At 38.8% G+C, this 24,671-nt stretch overlaps 1 protein-coding gene across 1 annotated transcript; it reads right to left on the bottom strand.

The window, feature by feature from the left end:
- Positions 1 to 51: 51 nt before the first annotated feature.
- LOC100032457 (antizyme inhibitor 2-like) lies at positions 52 to 23,952 on the bottom strand. The gene is made up of 8 exons (XM_001381427.5): positions 23,746 to 23,952; positions 21,146 to 21,319; positions 20,249 to 20,421; positions 14,509 to 14,643; positions 13,956 to 14,121; positions 3,039 to 3,189; positions 1,484 to 1,581; positions 52 to 273 (listed from the first exon to the last, which is right to left on the bottom strand). Exons 1-8 carry the CDS (start codon positions 23,950 to 23,952, stop codon positions 52 to 54), a joined length of 1,326 nt encoding a protein of 441 aa, XP_001381464.4.
- Positions 23,953 to 24,671: the final 719 nt, after the last annotated feature.

The raw sequence follows: 24,671 nt of genomic DNA, 5'->3' as shown, positions 1-24,671 counted from the left end.
TAGCTGGAAGACCATCTGTCCAGAATCCAGTGCCCAGGACTTTACTCCTACTCACCTCAGATCAGAAGGGATGGTAAAACTCAGCTCAGGCGGTGAAAAACCATTGAAATTGGAGCTTGTGGTATAGGTGTAGGCCCCCATGTCTTCAAAGATCAGCCAGTCACCCACATGAAGCTCAGGCAGCAAGACGTCTGTGGGACCCAGACGGTCAAAAGCATCACATGTGGGACCCCACAGTATGGAAGGGTAAAGAAGTGGTTTGCAATTGAATTTCTGTATCAGATGGAAAGTAGAGGATGAGGGTTTTGCTAAATAAAATGATTCTTTGCCCAAACTATTCCCATGCCCTATTTCTTCCCATTCTTCGGGTCTCCGATCATGATGATCTCTGTTTCTAAAATGTCTTCCCTCTCCTTTCCCTGATGAATTCTACTCACTTTCCCTGTTGAATTCTTACTTTAAAAATCAATTCAAAGTCTACCACTACCAGGTTTTCTTTCATTTCTACCCCATCCCACCCCACACTCCTTCATGAACTTATCAACACGTCATAGTATATAATACAATTACTTTCTAAGACTCATCTCTCTACTGAACATTGAGCACAGAATCTTTGTTTTATTGAAACTTAACATCTTCCTCAATATGAGTGTAAGACCCTGAAGAGGGCAAGTTTAATTGCTGTTTGTTAAATGAATGAATGAATTAAATGTGTCTAGATGACAGTTCAATGGGACCGTAGCGGGATGTACTGGAGTCTGGTACATTGTGAATGCCACAATATATTCCATAATACTAGATATATTCCATAATACTATATGTGGTTTCTGTTTGTTGTTTTCCTTTTTGTAATTTATATTATCTGCAGCTTCAGATGGGAAAATAGAGCAATTATGTCTTGCACCCTACTGAGATCTCTTCAGGTTGTAAAGTGTATACTTCACTGAGTCTCACTACTTAAATAGAAGTTCAGTGTACAATTTTTTTTTCCTCTGGTGTCTTGGCGGACTTACCAGAAAATCACTCCTTTAGAGAACAATTCCTACTAAAGGTAGGAAAACCATAGGCAGGCAAATTTGATCAATTCCACTTTTACACATTTCTGTGGCCTTTTCTAAGCCATCCTAATATGCTTAACAGCAAGAATGGAGAAGTACCAGCTTTATTCTAGTCACTTTGGAAGCCATTCAATAGCTGTTATTTTCTTCCCCATCCCCAAGCCTGAATAGAGGAATTCAGGGGTGAATTGTGAGTAGAGGCTGGGGGAAGGTGATCAAGATTACATCTGAGGGCCCACACTGACCTGGAAATCTTGGAGAACTTGCTCTTTACTGACAATTCCGTAAAACAAGCAAACAAACAAACAAACAAAAACAACCCCCCCAAAAAAAACCTGTCCAGCTGCTCTTAGTACCATACAGCTTTCCCTTGCCCTTTCCTCCAAAGCTGTCAAAAATCAATTCTTCCCCCTTGTCCCTCTTGCCTTCACCACAAGAGGTGTCCTTGATTCTTTCTCTCTCCGAATAATTGCAAAAGAGGTGTAAAAGCCATCGTTGAGATAGTACATCAATTTCCGGCCACCTTCAAGGAAAAGGAAACAGCTCAGTCAGGGGGATAGTTGGGGCTAGTGGGGTGAGTGCCTCTCTGTTTTATGTTTGTGTCAAGACTCTCTTCTCTTTTAGGTGTCTCCATTTTTCAGGTAGGCTGGAAGTTCTTCAACACCGAAAGTCTACAAGCAGAGGCTGGAGAATTGTTTATAAAAACAAATACTGAGAGCTTTCCTTGTACAGGGCTTTGTGTTAGGCACTGGGAATGTACAACATTTGTACAAGACAATCCCTTCTGTGATATGTATAATCAGTCAAGAAAGATGACCTGATCAAGATCACAGATTTTTAAACCTTGCACAGAAGAGTTTGTATTTTATCCTAAAGACAATGGGGAGTCATTAAAGATTCTTGAGCAGAGGAATGACATAGTCATCTCATACATGATGCTTCATATCTTTCCTTCATGTCTCTGGATGAGTAGTCTCCTGTGGCTATAATGCAATTGTTATTTTCTCATCACTTCTACAATCTTTTAGAATCCCTGCTTTCCTTTAAAGCACAACTCAGACACCACCTCCTACCTGAGATCTTCCATGATACATGAATATTCTCTTCTTGCAATTTCTCTCTCTCTCTCTCTCTCTCTCTCTCTCTCTCTCTCTCTCTCTCTCTCTCTCTCTCTCTCTCTGTGTCTCTCTCTCTCTCTTTGTTTCTTTCTCTCTCGCTTTGTCTCTCTCTTTGTCTTTCTCTCTCTCTGTCTCTTTCTCTCTCTGTCTCTGTCTCTGTCTCTCTGTCTCTTTGTCTCTCTCTCTCTCTCTCTCTCTCTCTCTCTCTCTCTCTCTCTCTCTCTCTCTCTCTCTCTCTCTCTGTCTCCACACACACATATATCTTCTAATATACTTTGTATTTACTTAACTGCATACATGTTATATCTCACCTACACCCAGTCCCTTTTTCACTCTGCCCACAGCCCAAGTTGAATATCACTGCCTTGAGGACAGAGATTATTTTGTTTTTATCTTTGTATCATATTAGGCACAATTTGTATGGACCAGAGAATAGATTATTTGGAAAGGAATATTATGAGATAAGGCTGGAAAGATAAGATGGCATCAGCCTGGGAGGGCCTTGAATGCCAAGCAGAGGAATGTGAGCTTTTTTTTTTAAAACCCTTACCTTCCATCTTAGAATCAATACTGTGTATTGGTTCTAAGGCAGAAGAGTGGTAAGGAGTAGGCAATAGAGGTTGAATGACTTACCCAGGGTCACACAGCTAAGAAGTGTCTGAGAACCCAGGACCTCCCATCTCTGGGTCTTACTTTCGATCCACTGAGCTACCCAGCTGCCCCCTATAGTCTTTAATTATATGATGCCATGATCTTGAGGTAAGTTTGGCTCTTGGCCACCCTGTGAACCATGTCCAAAGTCCATGACCTGATTGGGGGAGTTATCCCAGCCCAACATAACCTGCACATTAGCCTGACTCACCTTGTTCCGCCACCAAGTCCTTCTTGCCAATGATGTTGAGGGCAGCAGTGCACACCATAGTGGCATAGAAGCGGCCAGGCTCAGAGATGATCTTCACTCCACTGCCCTCTGGGAAATATTGATCCAAGGCCCTATTGATCACAGCTGCCATCTGTAGGGAAGATGAATGTTTCCATTAGGATAGACCTCCCTATCTGATCTCCTAACCTATACTTCCTTCCAGCCAAGTGAACTGTCCTGGACCCACTTATACAACGACTCTCAGCATATGCCCATTTCTGTCTCCTACTTGTCCCATGGGGACGTTGCTGGAGATTCTGCACTGTGCCACGCTGCTCAGATATCTTACATCCGTTACAACTTGTCATCGTTCTCCTTAGATGTCAGAACTGTTAATGATGGAGATCAGCCCTGGGACCTTCAGTGTACCACCAGGCACCCCTCCAAGCTTCTACTTGCCTTCAAGACTTTGTTTACGCTATATTCTTCTCCTGCCCTTCCAGCCTAAACTCATGGAAGGTTTTTCCTCATCCTCCTTGTCTCCAAGACCCAGCTTACAAAATCATCTCTTCTAGGCAATCTTCCTGAAGTCAGAGCAACACAGTCCAACCTTTGAATCTTCTCTGTGCCCAGGAGGCTGCTTACTCTACTGAGCACCTGAGCTTCTCAAGGACTGAGCCTGGGTCTGCTACTTCTCTGAGGTCAGAGATTGGGTCTACTTTTTCTCTCTCTGTCTCTCCAGTCCAGGGTAATTTTCCAAAGAGCTTCTCTCTGGGATCTTCTTCTCTGATAGCTCCCTTAGGTTAAGGTATGGACTTGTTCTTCCTTTTCCTTCTCCAGACTGAACTCCCTGAGGTTATAGAGAGGGGTTCTTTTATCTCACTCCCACGCCATGCACCAGCTAAGCTCAGGGCTGGGCACATAGGATTTGGGATCATTATGCAGGTGGTAGAGAGAATATTCAGTGACTTTTTTTAAATCCTTATCTTCCATCTTGGAATTAATCTTAAGTGTAGTTCCCAGGCAGAAGAGTGGTATGGGCTAGACAATTAGGGTTAGGTCACACAGCATAGCTGTGTCCAAGATCTGATTTGAACCCAGGTCTCCTGCCTCTAGGCCTGGTTTTTGAGTGTTCAGTGAGTTAACATTTTTGTGACTAGCTCCTCAGAGCTATTCCATTTGGAAGATAATGATACATTCCGTTCATTATAGACTGACTCTGTATAGCCTTCTCCAATGCTACACATTGTGAAGATGATCCTGAGTTTTGAAAGGTCATGTCAGTAGGTCCAGGCTCACTGGAGGTTTTTAAGTATGGAACCAAGAGTGAACTCTTCATTTGTTGCTCAAGGACCAGCCCAGCTATGCTCAGAGAGGTCCATCATCAGGACTTTTGTATTAAAGAATTTGAGTTATTAAAAGGGGGAGAAAATGGATTTGGAAACAGAAAACAAACTTTTTGCATAAAGAAAAGTTAAATCAACCTGTGAAGGATGTAAGACCATGACTCTTTGGTAAGTGACCAGATTGATTGTGAAAAGGAACAGAAAAATAATTTTCATGCATGAAAAATGATAAAAATCCACATGCAAAAAATCTACAGAAGCAGTTCTCAGACAAAATAGGGGGGAAAGATAGACAATTGAGGGCAAATAGAAAACAGAGAGAACATGTTTGAGGACAGAGAAATAATCGTGCCAAATGGGGATTATGTACCCTTGGTTCATTTCCATGTAACTGTTTCTAGTGTTTAAGAGGTTAAGACTCACAAAGTGGTCAATCAAGGGACTGGGTCTATGGTCCAATAAAATAAACAACATTAACATAATAAATAATAAAAAGATAGAATGCGGTTTCCAATATGTTGGATTTACAGCCAATTCAGGACAATATGTTCTTCTGGAGACAGCCCATTAACTTTATAAATAATAAAAAGATAGAATACAGTTTCCAATATGTTGGACTTACAGCCAATTCAGGACAAGATGTTCTTCTAAAGACAGCCCAAACCACCCTTTCCTCTTGGAAGGAGATCCTCAAATTTTAGTCTCATTATTTTGCTTCTTCCACACAGAGACCGTCTTCTACCCCACGACTACTGATAACCCCAGCTACCAGGGAGCTACAGCCAGGGCAGAGAGAACCACCAGTCCCCTAATGTACGTACGCTGCCTTGTCAGGGCTCTTGGGGTTTTGACTATCACTGGGCTTCATTTAGGGGAGAAATATGTGACTAACTGGAACCCCTAGTTGTCTCTATTCCAGCTGGTGCAACTTTGGGCTTCTTTGGGACAGGAGACTTTGTTAGGGAGCCAGCACCACTGAGGATAATACCTGGAAGGACCAAGGACAGTGAGTCCTGCAATGTAGAGCTGTGCATTGCTCTGGGAGGCATGGTTTTCCCCACTTAAATGCCAGCTCTTTTAGGTTTCTGTACGTGCTTTCTCCCTCCCAGAGATGCCCTGTCCATCCCTGGCTCAGGTTTAAGAGTCAGCTAGGATGCGTGAGTTATTATTCCACCGCCTTATACTGAGTAACTATGGTGTTTTGATTCATATTGCTTTTGCCTTATTACTAAGTGTTTTATGTTAAAGATTTAATGGCGTTATTCCAATGGGCTGATTTTCTGTAAATAGGCAGCACTACAGGGGGCCTCAGTAGTCAAAATGATGAGTAAGAGAATATTTCTTCTCCCAAGAAAGGTTACTACTGTGATGGTGAAAGTCCTTGAATTATAGTGATGTGGCATTAGTCCTTCTCTAGTATGCACACCTGAGCTACATTCCAGCATCCTTTTAAATTAAGTCCTCATTTTACGTAAGGATGCTTGGGAGATAAATTTGGCTGAGACCCACGCTGCGGGTCACTTTTTTGGGAGCTTGTGCTTTTGGTAAAGTGCTGCAGGTGTGAATCTCTGGCTCTCTTTGCTCTACTCACTTGACTGAAAGAACCCTTTTTTCTTTTTTCTTCCCTTGTGATTTATTATTTTAAAATCCTATATATATTTTCTTTTAAACCCTTACCTTCTGTCTTGGAGACAATACTGTGTACTGGCTCCAAGGCAGAAGAGTGGTAAGGGCTAGGCAATGGGGGTCAAGTGACTTGCCCAGGGTCACACAGCTGGGAAGTGTCTGAGGCCAGATTTGAACCTAGGACCTCCCGTCTCTAGGCCTGACTCTCAATCCACTGAGCTGCTACCCAGCTGCCCCCCAAATCCTATATTTTTTAAAAGAAAGTTTCAGAGTTTTAGGAATAATATTTTTTGAAAGGCCTAGACAGACTCTACAGTATCCAGAAGGGTTCAATATTTTTTTTTGCCAGAACTTCAAATTTTCCCACTGCTTTTAATTTATTGTGTCTAATGACATTTTGGTCTTTATTTTTTTTAAACATTAACAAGTATTTAATTAGACATACTGTTTTTTAAAGCAAACAATAACTTGTTTCCCCTTTTAACCTTGGTCGCATTTGGTTCTGTTTATACAAACAGTTTTGAATTTAATATAATAAAAATTATGTTACATCACATAATGTTATCTATTTTTTATTTGGTCCCTTGTGGTCTTTAGAGAACAATGCCCCCCGTCCTCACATTGATCTCATAAATAAAATAGAAGACATACTCATGATCCAAGAAAAGATTTCTGTCACAGGAGTTTTGAAACTCAAGTGATAATCTCAGCATAAACATTAATTTCTCTGTTACATTGGGCTACGAGTTCCCCAGCTATGAAGTGACAGGATGGAGTAGTCATCATAAGATTTAGAATTGGAAGGAACCCTAAAGGTCCTGTAGCTTAATCCTTTTACTTCACAGACAAGGAAACTGGGAAAAGATTGGTTTAGAATCATAGCTTTAGGCTTGGTCAAGCCTTCAGAGATAATTTAGTCCATCTGTCACATTTTATAGATCAGGAAATTGGGGCCTAGAAAGAAAAAGTGGTTTGTCCAAGGCTGCATAACTTTTAAGTAGTAGAACTAGGATTTAAAAAATATAAACCGTAGAAACTCTTTAAGGCAGCAAGTCATCACAAGGGTTATCCACTACGATCAGGTAGGATTCATTCCAGGAATGCAAGGATGGTTCAATATTAGGAAAACCATCCATATAATTGACCATATAAACAAGCAAACTGACAAAAATCACATGATTATTTCAATAGATGCAGAAAAAGCCTTTGACAAAATACAACACCCATACATATTGAAAACACTAGAAAGTATAGGAATAGAAGGGCCTTTCCTAAAAATAATAAACAGTATATATCTAAAACCATCAGCAAACATCATCTCCAATGGGGAAAAACTCAAAGCCTTCCCAATAAGATCAGGAGTCAAACAAGGATGCCCATTATCACCTTTATTATTTAATATTGTACTAGAAACACTAGCAGTAACAATTAGAGAAGAAAAAGAAATTGAAGGTATTAAAATTGGCAATGAGGAGACCAAGCTGTCACTCTTTGCGGATGACATGATGGTTTACTTAAAGAATCCTAGGGAATCAACCAAAAAGTTAATCGAAATAATCAACAACTTTAGCAAATTTGCAGGATACAAAATAAACCCACATAAGTCATCAGCATTTCTATATATCTCCAACCCAGTTCAGGAGCAAGAATTAGAAAGAGAAATTCCATTCAAAATCACCTTAGACAATATAAAATACTTAGGAATCTATCTGCTGAGACAAACACAGGAACTATATGAACGCAACTACAAAACACTCTCCACACAATTAAAACTAAATCTAAACAATTGGAAAAACATTGATTGCTCATGGGTGGGACGAGCTAACATAATAAAAAGGACCATCCTACCCAAACTTATCTATCTATTTAGTGCCATACCCATTGAACTACCAAAAAAACTATTTTACTGAAGTAGAGAAAACCATAAAAAAGTTCATTCGAAAGAATAAAGAATCAAGGATATCCAGGGAAATAATGAAAAAAAAAATACAAAGGAAGGTGACCTTGCAATCCCAGATCTCAATCTATATTACAAAGCAGCGGTCATCAAAACAATTTGGTACTGGCTAAGAGACAGAAAGGAGGATCAGCGGAATAGACTTGGGGTAAATGACCTCAGTAAGACAGTCTTTGACAAACCCCAAAACCCCAACTTTGGGGACAAAAATCCAGTATTTGATAAAAACTGCTGGGAAAATTGGAAGACAGTATGGGAGAGATTAGGTTTGGATCAACACCTCACACCCTACACCAAGATAAACTCAGAATGGGCAAATGACTTGAATATAAAGAAGGAAACTATAAGTAAATTAGGTGAACACAGAATAGTATACATGTCAGAACTTTGGGAAGGGAAAGACTTTAAAACCAAGCAAGACTTAGAAAGAGTCACAAAATACAAAATAAATAATTTTTACTACATCAAATTAAAAAGTTTTTGTACAAACAAAACCAATGTAACTAAAATTAGAAGGAAAGTAAGAAATTGGGAAGCAATCTTCATAACAAAAACCTCTGACAAAGGTCTAATTACTCAAATGTATAAAGAGCTAAACCAGTTGTACAAAAAATCAAGCCATTCTCCAATTGAAAAATGGGTAAGGGACACGAATAGCCAATTTTCAGTTTAAAAAATCAAGACTATTAATAAGCACATGAAAAAATGTTCTAGATCTCTTATAATCAGAGAGATGCAAATCAAAACAACTCTGAGGTAACACCTCACACCTAGCAAATTGTTCAATATGACAGCAAAGGAAAGTAATGAATGCTGGAGGGGATGTGGCAAGGTGGGGACACTAATTCATTGCTGGTGGAGTTGTGAATTGATCCAACCATTCTGGAGGGCAATTTGGAACTATGCCCAAAGGGCGATAAAAGACTGTCTGCCCTTTGATCCAGCCATAGCACTGCTGGGTTTGTACCCCAAAGAGATAATAAGGAAAAAAACTTGTACAAGAATATTCAGAGCTGCACTCTTTGTGGTGGTCAAAAATTGGAAAATGAGGGGATGCCCTTCAATTGGGGAATGGCTGAACAAATTGTGGTATATGTTGGTGATGGAATACTATTGTGCTAAAAGGAATAATCAAGTGGAGGAATTCCATGTGGACTGGAACAACCTCCAGGAAGTGATGCAGAGCGAGAGGAGCAGAACCAGGAAAACATTGTACACAGAGACTGATACACTGTGGTATAATCGAATGTAATGGACTTCTCCATTAGTGGCAAGGCAGTGATCCTGAACAACTTGGAGGAACCTACAAGAAAAACCACTATCCACATCCAGAGGAAACACTGTGGGAGTAAAAACACCGAGGAAAAGCAACTACTTGACTATAGATGTTGACGGGACATGATCGAGGAGAGACGCTAAATGAGTGCCCTAATGCAAATGCCAACAACAAGGAAATGGGTTCAGAGCAAGGACACATGTGATACCCAGACGAATCACGCGTCGGCTAGGGAAGGGGTGGTGTGGGGCTGGGGGGAGGAAAAGAAAATGATCTGTTTCCAATGAACAATGTATGAAAATGACCAAATAAAATAATGTTTAAAAAAAATAGAATACTCCAAATTTTTTTTTAAAAGGCACCTGAAACCACTGAAGAAAAGAACTCTTTAAATAGCAGAATTGGCCAAGTGGAAAAAAGATGTACAAATATTCAATGAAGAGAACTTAAAAAACAGTCAAATGGTAAAAGAGACACAAAAATCCACTGAAAAGAACTTCTTTAAAAAATCAGAATTGACCACATGGGAAAGTACAAAAATTCATTGAATTCTACTTATAAAGTAGAATTGCCCAAATGCAAAAGGAGGTATAAAAGCTCACTCAAGAAAGTCATGCCTCAAAAATTAGAATTGGGTAAATGCAAGCTCTATTAGACATCAAGAAACAATGAAACAGAATCAAAAGAATGAAAAAATAGAAGAAAATGTGAAATATCTCATTGAAAAAAACTGACCTGGAAAACATATAGGAGAGACAATTGAAGAATTATTGGACTACCTAAAAGTCATAATAATAAAAAAAAAGGAGCTCAGACATCATCTTTCAAGAAATTTTCAACAAAAACTGCTCTGAGATACCAGAACCAGAGGGTAAGATAGACATTGAAAGGCTCCACCAGTCACCAACTGAAAGAGATTTCAAAATAAAAACTCTCAGGGATATTATAGTCAAATTCAAGAACTCCCAGGTCATGAATAAAATATAGCAAGCAGTCAAAATGAAAAGGTTCAGATCTTTGAGAAACTACCATCAGAACAACACAAGATTAAATAGCTCCTATGTTGAAGGATCAAAGGACTTAGAATATGATATTCCAGAGGGCAAAGGAACCAGGATTACAACAAAGAATCACCTACCCAGGAAACTTGAGTGTGAATTGGCCATGATGGGATGGTATCTAATAAAATAAAATTAAGGCATGGGAAAGAGGGATGTACTGTAGGAAGAGGAAAGGGAGAGGTAGAATGCCATAAATTATTTTACCTAAAAGAGTTTGGAGGGGGAGATAAGAAACTTGGGGTGGGGAGAGGCACTTGAACCTTACTCTCATCAGAACTGGTTTAAACAGGAAATAATATACACAGTCAGTTGGATATAGAAATCTATTTTACTCTATAGGAAAGTAGAAGGAGAAGTGTATAAAAAAAGGGTAATGGGTTAATGGGATTGATTGGGGAGGCAGCAGTCAAAAGCAAAATACTTCAGAAGATGGATAAGATGAAAGGAAATACCAGGACAAATGGGGAACTAGAATAGAGAGAAATACACAGATAGTAATCATAACTTTGAAAATTTTAGATCAAGTTTTTTTTTCTGATAATTTTTAAATATATAGAGAACTCAATCAAATATATAAGAATAGAAGTCAGTTCTCAAATAATAAATGGTCAAGGGATATATATATATATATATATATACATATATATGTATATAGGCAATTTTTAGATGAAGAAAGGGTGTATGGGGTGCTCAGGGAGGGGTAGTATCTCTGGTATGGAGGGCTTGTTGTGCCCTCTTAGGGCAGCTCTCCAGTCTCTGACCCTCACCTGACACCCAGCTCTCACGTGTGGCTCCTAGTAGCTGGCTAGCTTGTGGCAGCGGCCACACCCCAGGCAACGGCTTCAACAGGCCGGCTAAACCTTGTGAGGGTAGCCATCAGGTCATCGATCCCTGGTGAACCAGGGCTTTGCTCACCCAGCATGTGAAGACTGCTTTGGCAGAACAGGCGGAAGAAACCAATAAGAAGGTTCAATGGCTGAGATGGCGATGCAGCAAAGCACTGTGGAGTGCTTAGGGCATGTTGGAACACAAAGGACAACATGGCCATCCAATGCAGCTGAGGAAGTCTCCAAGTGTAATGATTTTTCGTGCCACTGGACCCAGGTTTCCAATGCCAAGAGAGTGGTACTGTCTCTGTGCAACGACTTTTCCACTTAAATCTCCTTCACGCACAAGTGTCTTTGTGCACACTCATCTATACACCATAGATGAAAACTCACAAAGACAATCGTCATCCTCAGTTACCGAGAGACTACTACTAGATGAAGAAATCAATGCTATTTTATAGTCATGGGAAAAATATTCTCAATCACTATTGATTAGAAAAATGCAAATTAAAACAACTCTGAGGTACAGCCCCATATCTATAAGATAGATTAATATAACAGAAAAGAAGAATTAAATGTTAGAAGGGATGGGGGACAAAATGAGACACTAAGGCAGCATTGGCAAACCTTTTAGAGATCATGTGCCCAAACTGTACCTTCTAGCTGCCTGTGAGTCCCTCACATTACCCCAGAGAGAGAGTGGAAGGAGGAAGTGCAAGCATTGGACAACTGGACAGAGGGGCAGGTCATGCAAAAGAAATGTCCTTAGGGAAGGTGGAGAGGGGAAATGGAGCAGCCCCCTCCAGCACACGGGGGAACATATGCCACACCTTTGCCACCACAGCACTAAAGCATTGTTGAGGGAGTTGTGAACTGATTCAAACATTTTGGAGAGCAAGCAATTTAGAATTATGCTCAAAAGTCTATAAAATCCTGCATACTCTTTGACCCAGCAATACCACTACTAGGTCTGTACCCCCAAAGAGACACATAATAAAAGGAGAAGGACCTATAGGTACAAAAATATTTTTAGCAGTTCTTTAGTAGTGACAAGAGACATTGGTGACAAAGAATTGGCAATTGAGGTGATTTTCATTAATTGGGTAATAGCTGAATAAATTATGGTATAAGATTAGATTATGATGGAATGCTCTTGTGCTATAAAAACTGATGTGCAAGATGCAATCAAAAACAACTTGTAAAGACTTACATGAATTGGTGCAAAATGAAATAAATAGAAATAGAATAGAAAGAGGAAAACATTGTGTACAGTAGTAGTAATATTCTGCAATGACTTGGCTAATTAGCAGTATAATGATCCAAGACAATTCTGAAGAATGATTTATGATGAAAAATGCTATCTACCTCAAAAAAAAAAAAAAGAACCGATGGAGCCAAAAACAGATCAAAGCATATATTTTAACACTTAATTTTTCTTTTCTTTTCAGTCATTTTGCTTTCCCAACATGACTAATAGGAAAATATGTTTTCAATGATTACATGTGTATAACCTATACCAAATTGCTTATTCTTTTAAGTAGAGATGAAGGGAGAGAGAAAGAGAATTTGAAACTCAAAAAAATTTTAATGTAAATAGTTGTTTTGGGGGGCAGCTGGGTAGCTCAGTGGATTGAGAACCAGTCCTAGAGATGGGAGGTCCTAGGTTCAAATCTGGCCTCAGACACTTCCCAGCTGTGTGACCCTGGGCAAGTCACTTGACCCCCATTGCCTAGCCCTTACCGCTCTTCTGCCTTGGAGCCAATACACAGTATTGACTCCAACACGGAAGGTAAGGGTCTTATTTTAAAAAAAGTTGTTTTTATATGTAATTGGAGAAAATAGAATATTAAATTTTTTTATTATTATTAAAAAGAGAAAATAAAAATACAAACAGCATAATTATAAGTGATAGAGGTCATTTAGGGGTTTTGAGAAGGGCATAAATAGGTTGAATTGAATTGATTCTATTTTCTGTTATGTTACATTTTCTCTGGGGATTCTTTCTAAAAGAAATCTCTGTTTTTGCTTTTCTCATGTTTTAAGCTGCAGAATTGAACTGAAAGGCCAGATTATTTCTAAGGAATTTCTTCTCTTTCCTAATCATCATTTCTAGTTTATGGTCTGGTTTCCTTCAGGAAATCATAGGAAAATGAAGGGAGAAGAAGTGGAAGGAACGTTGGTACTCATTCACTGGGGAATAACTAAGCAAATTGTGGTGCACAAAAGTAATGGATGTCAGTGCACCATCAGAAGTCATAAATACGAAAAGTTTAGAGAAATGCAGGAAGACTTATATGAATTTATGCCAAGAGAAGTATTCAGAGACAGGAGAATAATTTATAAAAGGAATAATAATTTATAATACAGATATAATATAAATATATTCATATTAAATAAATATAAACTATTTACAAACTAATTTATAAAAAGGAAAGGAAAGGAGAAAAACTGAACAATCTTGGAACTTCTATAGATACAATGATCACCAGTGATTTCAGAGCACTGACCAATAATCCTCCTTCCTCTTGGAGGAAAGTGGGAGTCTATAGGAGAAGAATAAAATATATGTTGTTAAAGATGACCATTGTGTCTAACTAAATTGAATTTCTTTCTTCAAAGCAAGACCTCTAGATGAGGAGTAAGGAGCTGGTTTTTTAAGGATGTATATTTTTAAAGCATCATCTGTAAAAAAAAAATTTTTTTATGAAGTGCTATGATCAGAACAAGGAATATATTTCTTTCACTTCCATTGGTAGAGCCCACTCCCCATCCTAAGCTACCTTTTCTTGTCTTCCCCCTCCAGCTTTGGATCTTGGCTCCTTACCTCTTCAAATGTAGGCACGAAGTTCTTTTTGCCTGGGAAGCCTCCTCCAATATCCAGGAGGCTCATTGGGTGCCCAATCTGGAGGCCCAGGTCAAACACATGCCGGGCATCTGCAATGGCCTCATTGAAGCTCTGTGGTGTCTGGCAGCCAGAACCCACGTGGAAACTGAGTGAAACCAAGCACACCATTAGTGTTGAGGAATTGCAAGCAAAAAGGCACACATGTGCTTGTACAGACATAAGCATAAAAAGGTTCCCACATAGAAACAAATGTGGAGACACACAGAGGCATAAACAGCTTAGAAATGCTTTTCTGTTTGCAAAACCTTTACTGTTTACAAATTCCCCCAAAATCTCTGGGTGGAGAACAAGACAGAAATCATTGCCTTTAGCTGACAGAGTAGAAACTGAAGCCCAGAGATGGGGAGAGATTTGTCCAGGGTAAAAGGTCAAGATCATTGACCCAGTAAATCATAGAAGAACCCAGGTTTGTACTCAGGCCTTCTGGTTCCAGGTCTAGGTCTCTTTTGTTTCTAGCACCAGGCAGACTCACCAGGCTCCAACTACAGTCACTCCCAAGTCCTTGGCAAGGGTCAATAGATGGCCACATTGGTCCAAGGGAGCCCCAAACTTGGCACTCAAGGGAAACAGGCTCTCACTGTCCTGGGTCCAGAGTCTGAGGACCAATCTGCCAAGAAACAATGGTCCACATTTCTCTCATGCCTTATGAGGTTTACTAAGATAGGTAGTACAAATATTATACCCATTTTATATAGGAGTGAAGCAACTTAGCCAAAGTCATATAACTAGTGTTAGAGAGAATTTGAATTTAAGTCTTAATCTAAGGTTAGTGCTCTTTCTAATGACTTGCACTATTTCTCCAGAATAAGAAGTTATAGTACTGTGGCTCCTAGATTCTCTCCTAGACACCTCTATTCCTTGCTCCACCCCTACTCCATCTTTACTTTTCCTTATTTTACAGACACCCGTGATTCAGCCTTGCTGGTGATTCTTCCCAGATCTTACATTGAACTTCTAAGAACTATTGTTTGACTTTTTCTTTGAGGGGAAACAGAACCAAGATGGCAGCTTAGTAGCAGTGAAAGCTGGAACTGCTCTGAGAATCTTCTATCAACCTTAAAATAGCATCTCAAAATAACTGGAATCACAGAACCAACAAGGGGATGATGTGAGGTGGCTCTCCTGTGGAAACAATTTGAAAGATAGGCAAAGAGAGTCTATTTTCATGGGATATCGTAAAGGAAACTGTTCACAGAAGAGTACAGGCCATCCAAGCTCTGAACCTCAGCACAAGCCAACTTCAAGACCGGACTCTGCCTAAACCAACAGCAGAGCACACCATATCTACACCCACCCCTTAAATCCTGAAGTCCTGGCATGAGCCCTTAGAAAGACCCTGAAGCCTGTAGTGCCTGGCCCTTTCAAGACTACAGTGAAGCCCCTAGCCTCGGGGCAGCTCTGAGTCCTATAAACCATCAGCAGAAGAGATAGAATCATCAATTTTCCTAGTTCATAGGCAAAAAAAGCTGGGGAAATGATCAAACAGCAAAAGAAACACCTAACCATTGATAATTTCTATGGAAACAAAGAGAAAGGCATCAATTCAGCAAGGGGCAGTCAGATCAAGGCAGCCACATGCAAAGTTTCAAAGAAAAATGAGAATTGGTCTTATGTAGTAGATGAACTCAAAAAGGGATTTAACAATCAAATAAGAAAGGTGGAAGAAAATGGGAAAAAGAAATTAAAGTAATGCCAAAAGAAAATAACAACTTAAAAAGCAAAACTGGTTAAGTGGGAAAAGAAGCTTAAAAATCCAATGAAGAAAAGAATTCCATGAAAAGTAGAATTGATCAAATGGAAAAAGGATCAAAAGTCATGGAATAAGATAATTCTTTAAAAATTCAAGTTGACCAAATAGAAGTTAATAACTTCATGAGACAGTAAGAAACAATAAAATTAAATTAAAAGACTGAAAAAATGGAAGAAAATGCAAAATACCTCATTGAGAATGTAACTAACCTAGAAAATAGAATCCAGGAGACACAATTTAAGAATTATTGGTCTATCTGAAAGTCATGATAAAAACGTCTAGACATCATATTATAAGAAATTATCAAGAAAAACTGCCCTGATATCCTTGAACAAGCAGGTAAAATAGAAATTGAAAGAATCCGCAGATCACCTCCTGCAATAAATTTTCAAATGATGACTCCCAGGAATATTATGGCCAAATTCAAGAGCTCCTAGGCCAAAGACAAAATACTGCAAGTAGCCAGAAAGAAATAATTCAAATATTATAGAGCCCTAGTCAGGATTGCACAGGATCTGGCAGCTTCTACATTGAAGGATCAGAAGTCTTGGAATATGATATTCGAGAAGGCAAGGGAACTGGGTTTACAACAAAGAATCAACTACCCATCAAAACCAATTATATTTCTTTAGGGGAAAAAGTTCATTTAATAAAAAAGATGACTTCTAAGTCTTTCTGAAGAAAAGACCAAATTGAAACAGAAAATTTGATGTCCAAATACAAAATTCAAATGAAGCATAAAAAGAGAAATAAGAAAGAGAAAAAATTTAAGGAACTTAATAAAGTCAAAATTTTTATATTCCTACATGAAAAGGTGATAATTTTTAACTCTTAAAATTTTTATCATTTCATAGTGGTTAGAAGATAGAGGGAGTGGTAGTAAGCTGTTTAGGATGATATGAAAAAACAAACAAACAAAAAACCAGAGGGTGAAAAAAAAACAATTGCACTGAGAGAAAAGGGAAGAAAGAGGTAAAATGGCATAAATTGTATCACATAAAGAGGCATGGAGGAAAAACTATGACAAAGGAGGGGAGGATAAGGTTGGTAATGGGCAATACTTAAACCTTACTCTCATTGGAATTGTCTCAAACAGGGAATAACAGAGAGGGAATAATGGGATGTAGAATTCTATCTTACCCTATAGAGAAGTAGGAGGGGAATAAGAAGGGTGGTGGTGGGAAGGGGAGTAATATGTGTATGAATTAAATATCTGGGGAAGCTCTAACCCAGTCCTATCCCAGAAGATTCACTCCAGTGGAAGGACAGAGGAGTCACAGAGTCACATGTCTGCATGGTGACACAGAGGCCAGGAAATAGGATGCTTAGAATTCATGGGCCAATCAAAAAGAATCTGGAAGGATATTGGGAAAAGGCTGAGAAGGAGATTTGCAAAGCCAATTCAGCAAACTTGCTGGGCCTCTTGGGTCTCATTTTACTCTCTGAGCTATCTTTGAAGCGCTTATCTTGCTGGCAATCTCTGGCAAGCAGCAACATAGAGGAAACTACATTGGACTAGAATCCATGACAAGATCTTACTTTAAGATAAAAAGACTGGGAATCTTAATTCTCTCTTTCTTTCTCTTTACTAATAAATACTTATAAATTTAGTATGAAGATTAATTTTTTACTTATGGCATAAGGGAGGGGAATGGAGGAGGTGATTAAAAGCAAAACACTTGTATGGAGGGACAAAGTAAAAGAAGGAGGGACAGAATTAAAAGGGGAAATCAAGATGGAGGAGAATACACAAATGGCAATCATAACTGTGAATGGAAATGGGATGAACTTACCCATGAAATGGAAGCAGATAGCATAGTGGATTAAAAACCAGAATCCAATGATATGTTGTTTACAAGAAATACATTTGAGACAGTTAGACACACATAGCAAAACTAAGGGAATGGAGCATAATCTATTGGGTTTCAACTGAGATAAAAAATAGCAGGAGTAACAATCATAACCCCAATGAAGTAATATCAGTACTTAACAGATATGCACCAAATGATATAGTCTCCAAGTATTTTAAAGGAGAAACTAAAGGAGCTTATGGAGGAAATAAACAGCAAAACTGGACTAGTGGAGGATCTCAACATTCCCTTATCAGAACTAGATAAATCTAACTAAGAAAGAAACAAGAAAGAAATAAAGGAAGTAAATTATTTAGAAAAGTTAGATTTAATAGATACCTGGAGAAAACTGAATGGGCATAAAAAGGAATATGCCTTATGATCAGCAGCACATGGTACATATACATATATTAATCATGTACTAGGGCATAAAAACTTCAAATGCAGAAAGGCAGAAATATAAATGCATCCTTTTCAGATCATAATACAATTAAAATTATAATCAATAATGGTTCATGGAAAGGCAAGTTCAAAATTAATTGCAAACTAATCTAATTCTTCAAGATGGATAGGTCAAAGAAGAAATCATAGAAATAATCAGTGATTTCATGAAAGAGATTGACAATGAGGAGACAACATATCAAAATTCATGAGACACAGCCCAAGCAGTATTCAAGGGGAAATTTATATCTCTGAATGCTTATATCAATAAAATAGAAAAAAAAACCCTATATCAATGAATTGGACATGCAACTAAAAAAAGCTAGAAAAAATAAGTAAATTAAGGGAACATAGAATAATTTACCTGGTAGATTTGTAGAGGAATTTATGATCATTACAAAATATAAAATGAATAATTTTGATTATATTAAATTAAAAAGTTTGTGTGCACCCAGAACCAATGTAACTATGATTAGAAGGGAAACAACAAACTGGGAAGAACTTTTTACAACAAATTCCTCTGATAAAGGTCTCTTTCTCAAATATATAAAGAACTAAATCAAAACTATAAAAATGCAAGACAATCACCAATTGACAAATGGTTAAAGGATATAAATAAGCAGTTTTCAGATGAAGAAATTAAATCTATCAATAATCATATAAAAAAGGTTCCAAATAACTCTTGATTAGAGAAATTCAAATTAAAGGAACTCTGAGGAACCACCTCACACATATCAGATTGGCCAATATGATAGTAAAGAAAAATGTTAAATGTTGGAGGACAAATGACAAAATTGAGACAGTACTGCGTTGCTGATGGAATTGTACACTGATCCAAACATTCTGGAGGACAATTTGGAATTATGTCTAAAGATCTATAAAATGATATACACCCTTTGACCCAGTAATACCACTGCTAGGTCTGTATCCCAAAGAGATAAAAAAAATGGGAAAGACCTGCTTGTACAAAAATATTTAGAGCTACTCTTTTTGTGGTGGCAAAGAATTGGAAATTAAAGGGATATCCATCAATTGGGGAGTGGATGAACAAATTGTGGTATATGACAGTGATTGTATACTGTTTTGCTGTAAGAAAGGATGAACAAGAGAATTTCGGAAAGAACTGGAAAAACCTACATGAACTAACGCAGAGAGAAATAAGCAGAGCCAGGAAAACATTGTACCTAGTAACAACCATATTGTGGAATGATCAACTGTGATAGACTTAGCTACTCAGCAATACAATAATCCAGAACAATTCTGAGGGGCTTAGGACAAAGAATGCTATCCATATCCAGAGGGGGAAAAAAACTGTTGAAGTTGAATGGCATATGAAAGTATACAATATGTATTGACCAGATTGAATTGCCTACCGGCACTGGGAGGGGGAAGGGAAGAGAGGGAGGGAGATAAATTTGATCATATAACTTTGGAAAACTTATGTGGAAACTTGTTATTACATGGAAAATAAGTAAATGAAGTAAGTTGTTTTTTTTTTTTTAACATGGAAAAAGAGAACAATTGTTTGACTTAGTACCAAGCCCCACCTCATACCCCAGGGTCTAGGTCATTGTTTCATCTTCCCCTATCTACACCCTGCCTTTATCCTCTATCTTCTTACTCTAAGACCTTTGCTGGTTGCTTTCCAATATTTTTTGCTATTCATGGCCTGGGACCCCCTGGTATTACCTATTATTAACTGGTACTAAATGGTCTGTCTGTGGAACCTATAGCAGATCTCTACCTGTTACCTGTGACTTGGCCTCCCTAATGATGTACATTATGAATGTCTTGAAATATCCATCTGCCACTTGCCCCTAAATCTCCCTAACCTTCAGTGCTCATGCACTTATAATTTTTAGCTGTCATCTATCTCATTCATTCATTTATTACTAACAATAATAACAATAACTAGCATTTATCTGTAAAGCTTTGATGTTGAAAAACACTTTCTATGTTATTGTATTTAATTGTTACAGTAACAGTGAAGTAAATGAGATTATTATCTCCATTTTACAAATGAGGAAGCTGAAACTGAAACTTTCTCCCTATTATCTGTCCCTTGTTCTTCAGGACTATTTTGTCTCTGGGTTCAGAACATCCCTGTTTGTCCCATGAAACCATCAACCAGCACCTGATGCTAACAGTAAGGGTTCTTCTGCCACCCTTACCTGGCAGTGGGGTAGAACTTGGCAATCTTGGCAATCTCCTCCTCACAGTCAAAAGTCATCAGCTGGACCCCATGGCTGGCAGCATATTGGAGGTGAGAGATCTGCTTACATGTATTGGCATAGATGATGCGGGTAGGGGCGATTCCCATCCTCAGAACTTGCTCCAGCTCCCCCTAATGGCAGCACAGCAGAGGTCATCCCTCCAGGGGCCACTCCCTTCTGACATTCTTAACCTGGAGGACTCTTTAGAACTCAATGGAGCATGCCATCCCTAGTCCCAGTTTCCAAGGGTCTTGGAAAGCCCAGGGGAAAAGAACTGGATATAGTGTTGACCTTCTGGGAATGTGGGTCATAATCCATTCCCTACCCCATTCCTTGACACTCCATTTAGAAAACACTAATCTCTTGGAAGAAATGTTGAGGTCTTACTGGAGGAGGATCAATGGATTTAAAGCTCCCTAGATGAGAACTCCTAAGGACTTTGGGGGGCGGGGAGGAGAAGGAAAGAGGATAAGGCTAAAACATTCTCCGTTCCTTCCAGCCCAAAAATATATATACATAAATGTTCCTCTTGTTCATGTTTTCAAATCTTCCTTAGTCCATACCCTTAGACAGACTCTACTGGAGATATTGCCAATGGGAAAAAGAAAGGAAAGATATGGCCCTCCTTTATGTGTAAGCACGTCACCCACATTCTGATTTCCTTTCAGTCCAATGGACCCACAACTTGAGTTCTTTTATAGTTTGTCTTTGCCCTCAGATACTCTGTTCAATCCAGAGCTGCTCAGTTTTTCCAAGAACTTTTTCCTTCTGGCTCTCATGAATCTCTTGCCTTCCCATCATGCACCCCCCCCCACTCCTAGGCTTATGTAGATATGGGACCTTCTTGGAGCTCACCTGACTGGCACAGTCAAAGCCAGTGCCCAGGTTGGCCAGTACCTGCAAGACACTGGGGCTATTGTTGCACTTCACAGCATAGAAGGGGGTCACTCTGGGTAAGGCTTGCTGGAATATCTGATGCTGCTCAACCAGAACCCCCAGATCAGCCACCATAAAGGCATCTCTTTCATCCTGTGGGTGAAATGGTTAGGTGGGGTCATTTCTGGTGGATTAAGGAAGCACTTCCCTGACCTTGGTTGTTTTGTGACCTTTTGCATTCTGTTTACTCAAGATCTTAGATAATTAAAGCTTGGCCATAGTAAAGGAACCACTGTAATCAAATATGGTGTGGTTGACAGAGCCTTGGTCTGGGGGAGATCTTTGTTCAAACTGAGGTTCAGTCACTTCCTAACTATTAATTTCTCAAAACCTCAATTTCCTTATCTGCAAACTGAATATAGTACCACTTGTAATATCTAAGTGGAAAAATTTACCCTTTTGTCCATTAAACTTCATCTTATTTGATTCAACCCAATATTTTAGTCTATAAAGATTTTTTTAAATCTTTCTTCCAACATTTTGGCTATCCCTCTCAGCACTGTGTCATCTGCACATTTGTTACGCCTACCATTGATGCCTTTATCCAATCATTGGCAAAAATGTTAAACATTACAAGTACATAAACTAAGTACATATCTCTATAGCACTGAGCTGAAGATCTCCTTCCAAATAGACCCAATTGATGATTATTCTTTGGGTCTGGGCAGCCATTTCTAAACCTAACCAATTGTACAATCATCTTTCCTGTATTTCTCAAATTTTTCTACCAAAAAATTGCTATTTTTATCAAATATTCCAATAAGATCTAGATAAGTGATATCATCAGGACTTCCCTGACTTACTATATGCTATTTATCAAATAAGAAAATTATCTTAGTATGACAGGGCCAAGATCATTATCTTTCTCAGATAATACAGAAATGAAATGAGCTCTCAGTTCTCTCTTTCATATATTACCATTATTCCATCTACCTAGGACAGTAGTCCTAACCCTCCTTCAATCTCAATTTTTCCTCCAATATAAATTTGAAAGACTCCCCAAATGATTCTGCTATTCTTTCCTCCTCAGACTCAACTCATTCTAAGTTTTATTATAAGAATTCCTGATATATTATTACTTCTATATTCATCTGCTATTACTTGCCTTTTCTTCCAGAGTTAAGGCAGGGTTTAGAGCTCTGGACCTGGATCAGAATGACCCAAGTTCAAATTCAGCCTCAGATACTTGCTAGTTGTGTGACCCTGGGCAAATTACTTAGTCTCTTTCTGCCTCAATTTCCTCATCTGTAAAATAGCGTCACTGAAAGCACTTACCTGAGGTTCAAATGAGATGGTTTTTGTAAAGCTCTCTGGAAATTTAAAATTGTTCTGTAAATGTTTTTGTTGTGATTATTATTATTAACTTGGGTTTATATATGTTAAAATATGTTCATTCTATTGGTGAATTCTCTGAAAATCTGCTTATTCTTTACACATATGTTGCTTAAGCATGGAGAGTCAAAAGGCTCCCTTCAGGCTTGGGGAACTTGGGGACTCTTTTTGCCCCTAGGAGTTTAGAGATCATTATCCTCAGCTTCTCAGAGTTTTAGGTCATTCTCTTCAGTTTTTGAGAACTTGGAATTCTCTATTATCGACTCTTGAGAACTTTATGTCTTCATCTCAGTGCACTAGGATTGCCCCATCAACTTCTGAGAGCTGGAGGTCTCCCTACACCCACACAAGCATTGTTAACCAATGTTCCCATTACCTTTTATCCAAAATTCTTCTGTGGCAGTACTCGATTGCTTTGGACTAGGTAGTGAGGAATCTGCTGGGGAACTAGGGATGTGGCCAAAAATGGAAATTTATTTTCCTTGTGTACACATTTATAATAGTAATTCCCACCCCCCCCCCTTGCTTTTTCAGTGTGGTAAGGCAAGGGAAATGGGAGGGAGAACGTGAGTTTCCATTTGAAAATAAAGTGGAATGTTTAAAAAAAAACAGAATTTCTTAACTGAAAGGGACCTCAAAACAGAATTTTGAAGATAGGAAAGATAAACAATATTAGATCTGAGAAGGTCCTTAGAAGATAGAATATGAGATCCCAAAGCATTTTAGAACATAAAATCTAGAATGTCTGAGTTTGGAAGAACACTAGACAGTAGAAAAAAGAAGATCTTAATTTAAAAGGGAAAAAAAAGACCTTGGAGCAGAGAGTCTCAAAGTTGGAAGGTATGTTACAACACAGAACATTCAACGTGAGAGGGCTCTTAAAACTTAAAATATTAGAGCTAAGAAGGATCTTGGAAACACAGAATGTCAGTGGGAAGGGACTGATTCGTAGAATTTAATTAACCCCTCCATTTCCTTTTTTTGGAAGCTAAGTCTCAGAGTAGGGAAGCAATTGTGCTAAAAATCATATAGAGTTATTGAGAGTGTTGGGATTTGAGTACAGGTTTCCTGACTCCCATCTCTCTTTTCTGTTGTCAGATGGCAAATAGGTTCAGTCCTTCAAGAACTGAGTCCCTCCTTCCCTCATTTCCCAACAGCCTTGGAACTAGTGCAACAGCTTCTCTTACCAAGTCTGAGAGTTCCCGGATTTTTTCCTGGAGAATCTTCCAAGCAGAGGTTCCTGTCTCTAGGAGCATCACCTGCTCTTGTAGTTCCCCATGACTTCCAACCCCCTTAGGAGTTTGAATGCAGGATTCTGGTCCCTCAGAGAGGATGTGAAGACAAGTTCTGAAGGATGTGAAGACAAGAAACGGCTGTGAAATATCTGTCCCCATCCCAATCTCTACCCCCTTAATCAGGGAAATTCAACTTATTAACTTAATCAGAGACTCAACTTCTTCATCTTCCTTCTTTCCTGGAAACAATCTTCTCCAATAGATCACAAGATTTAGAGGATATTAAAAAAAAAAAACAACTTCAGACATCATCTAATCTGATCTCTTATTTTGCCAAGGAAGAATGAAGATGCAGAGAGATGAAGATTTTGTCTCTTTCTTAGATTTGTCCCATGGAGCTATCCCTGACAAAATGACAGCCCTTTTTTACTTTCAAAAGCCTTTTTATACACATGAAAGTAAAATAGAAAGGTACCAGAGCCACAGCCTCTGATTTTCCTAATGTCTCCCCTTGGTCCTGGGAAGTCAAAAGGCTCTCTTCAATCCTAGTGAGCTTAGGGACCCCCTTCAGGCTCAGAGAATCAGGCTCAGGGATCACTATCCCTTAGCTCCTAGGAGTTTTAGTGTTCTCTCCCCAGCCCCTGAGACTTGGAGTCCTCTACCATAGCCTTTCAGAACCCTAATATCTTCATCTTCTAAGAGCACAAGTGTTACCCCATCAACTTCTGGAAGCCATGAGATCACTCCACACCCATGCAATCATTGTTATCCAATGCTGCCCTCACCTCTTGGCCAACATCCTATGTGGCAGCACTGATCCCTTTGGACTAGGAAGAAGTGAAATTGCTGCTTCAAGTATAAGCAAACCTTTTGGGAAA

This window comes from Monodelphis domestica, chromosome 4, assembly GCF_027887165.1.
Source record: "Monodelphis domestica isolate mMonDom1 chromosome 4, mMonDom1.pri, whole genome shotgun sequence".
NCBI classification, from domain to species: Eukaryota; Metazoa; Chordata; class Mammalia; order Didelphimorphia; family Didelphidae; genus Monodelphis; species Monodelphis domestica.
This window is presented reverse-complemented; position numbering and strand designations above follow the sequence as displayed.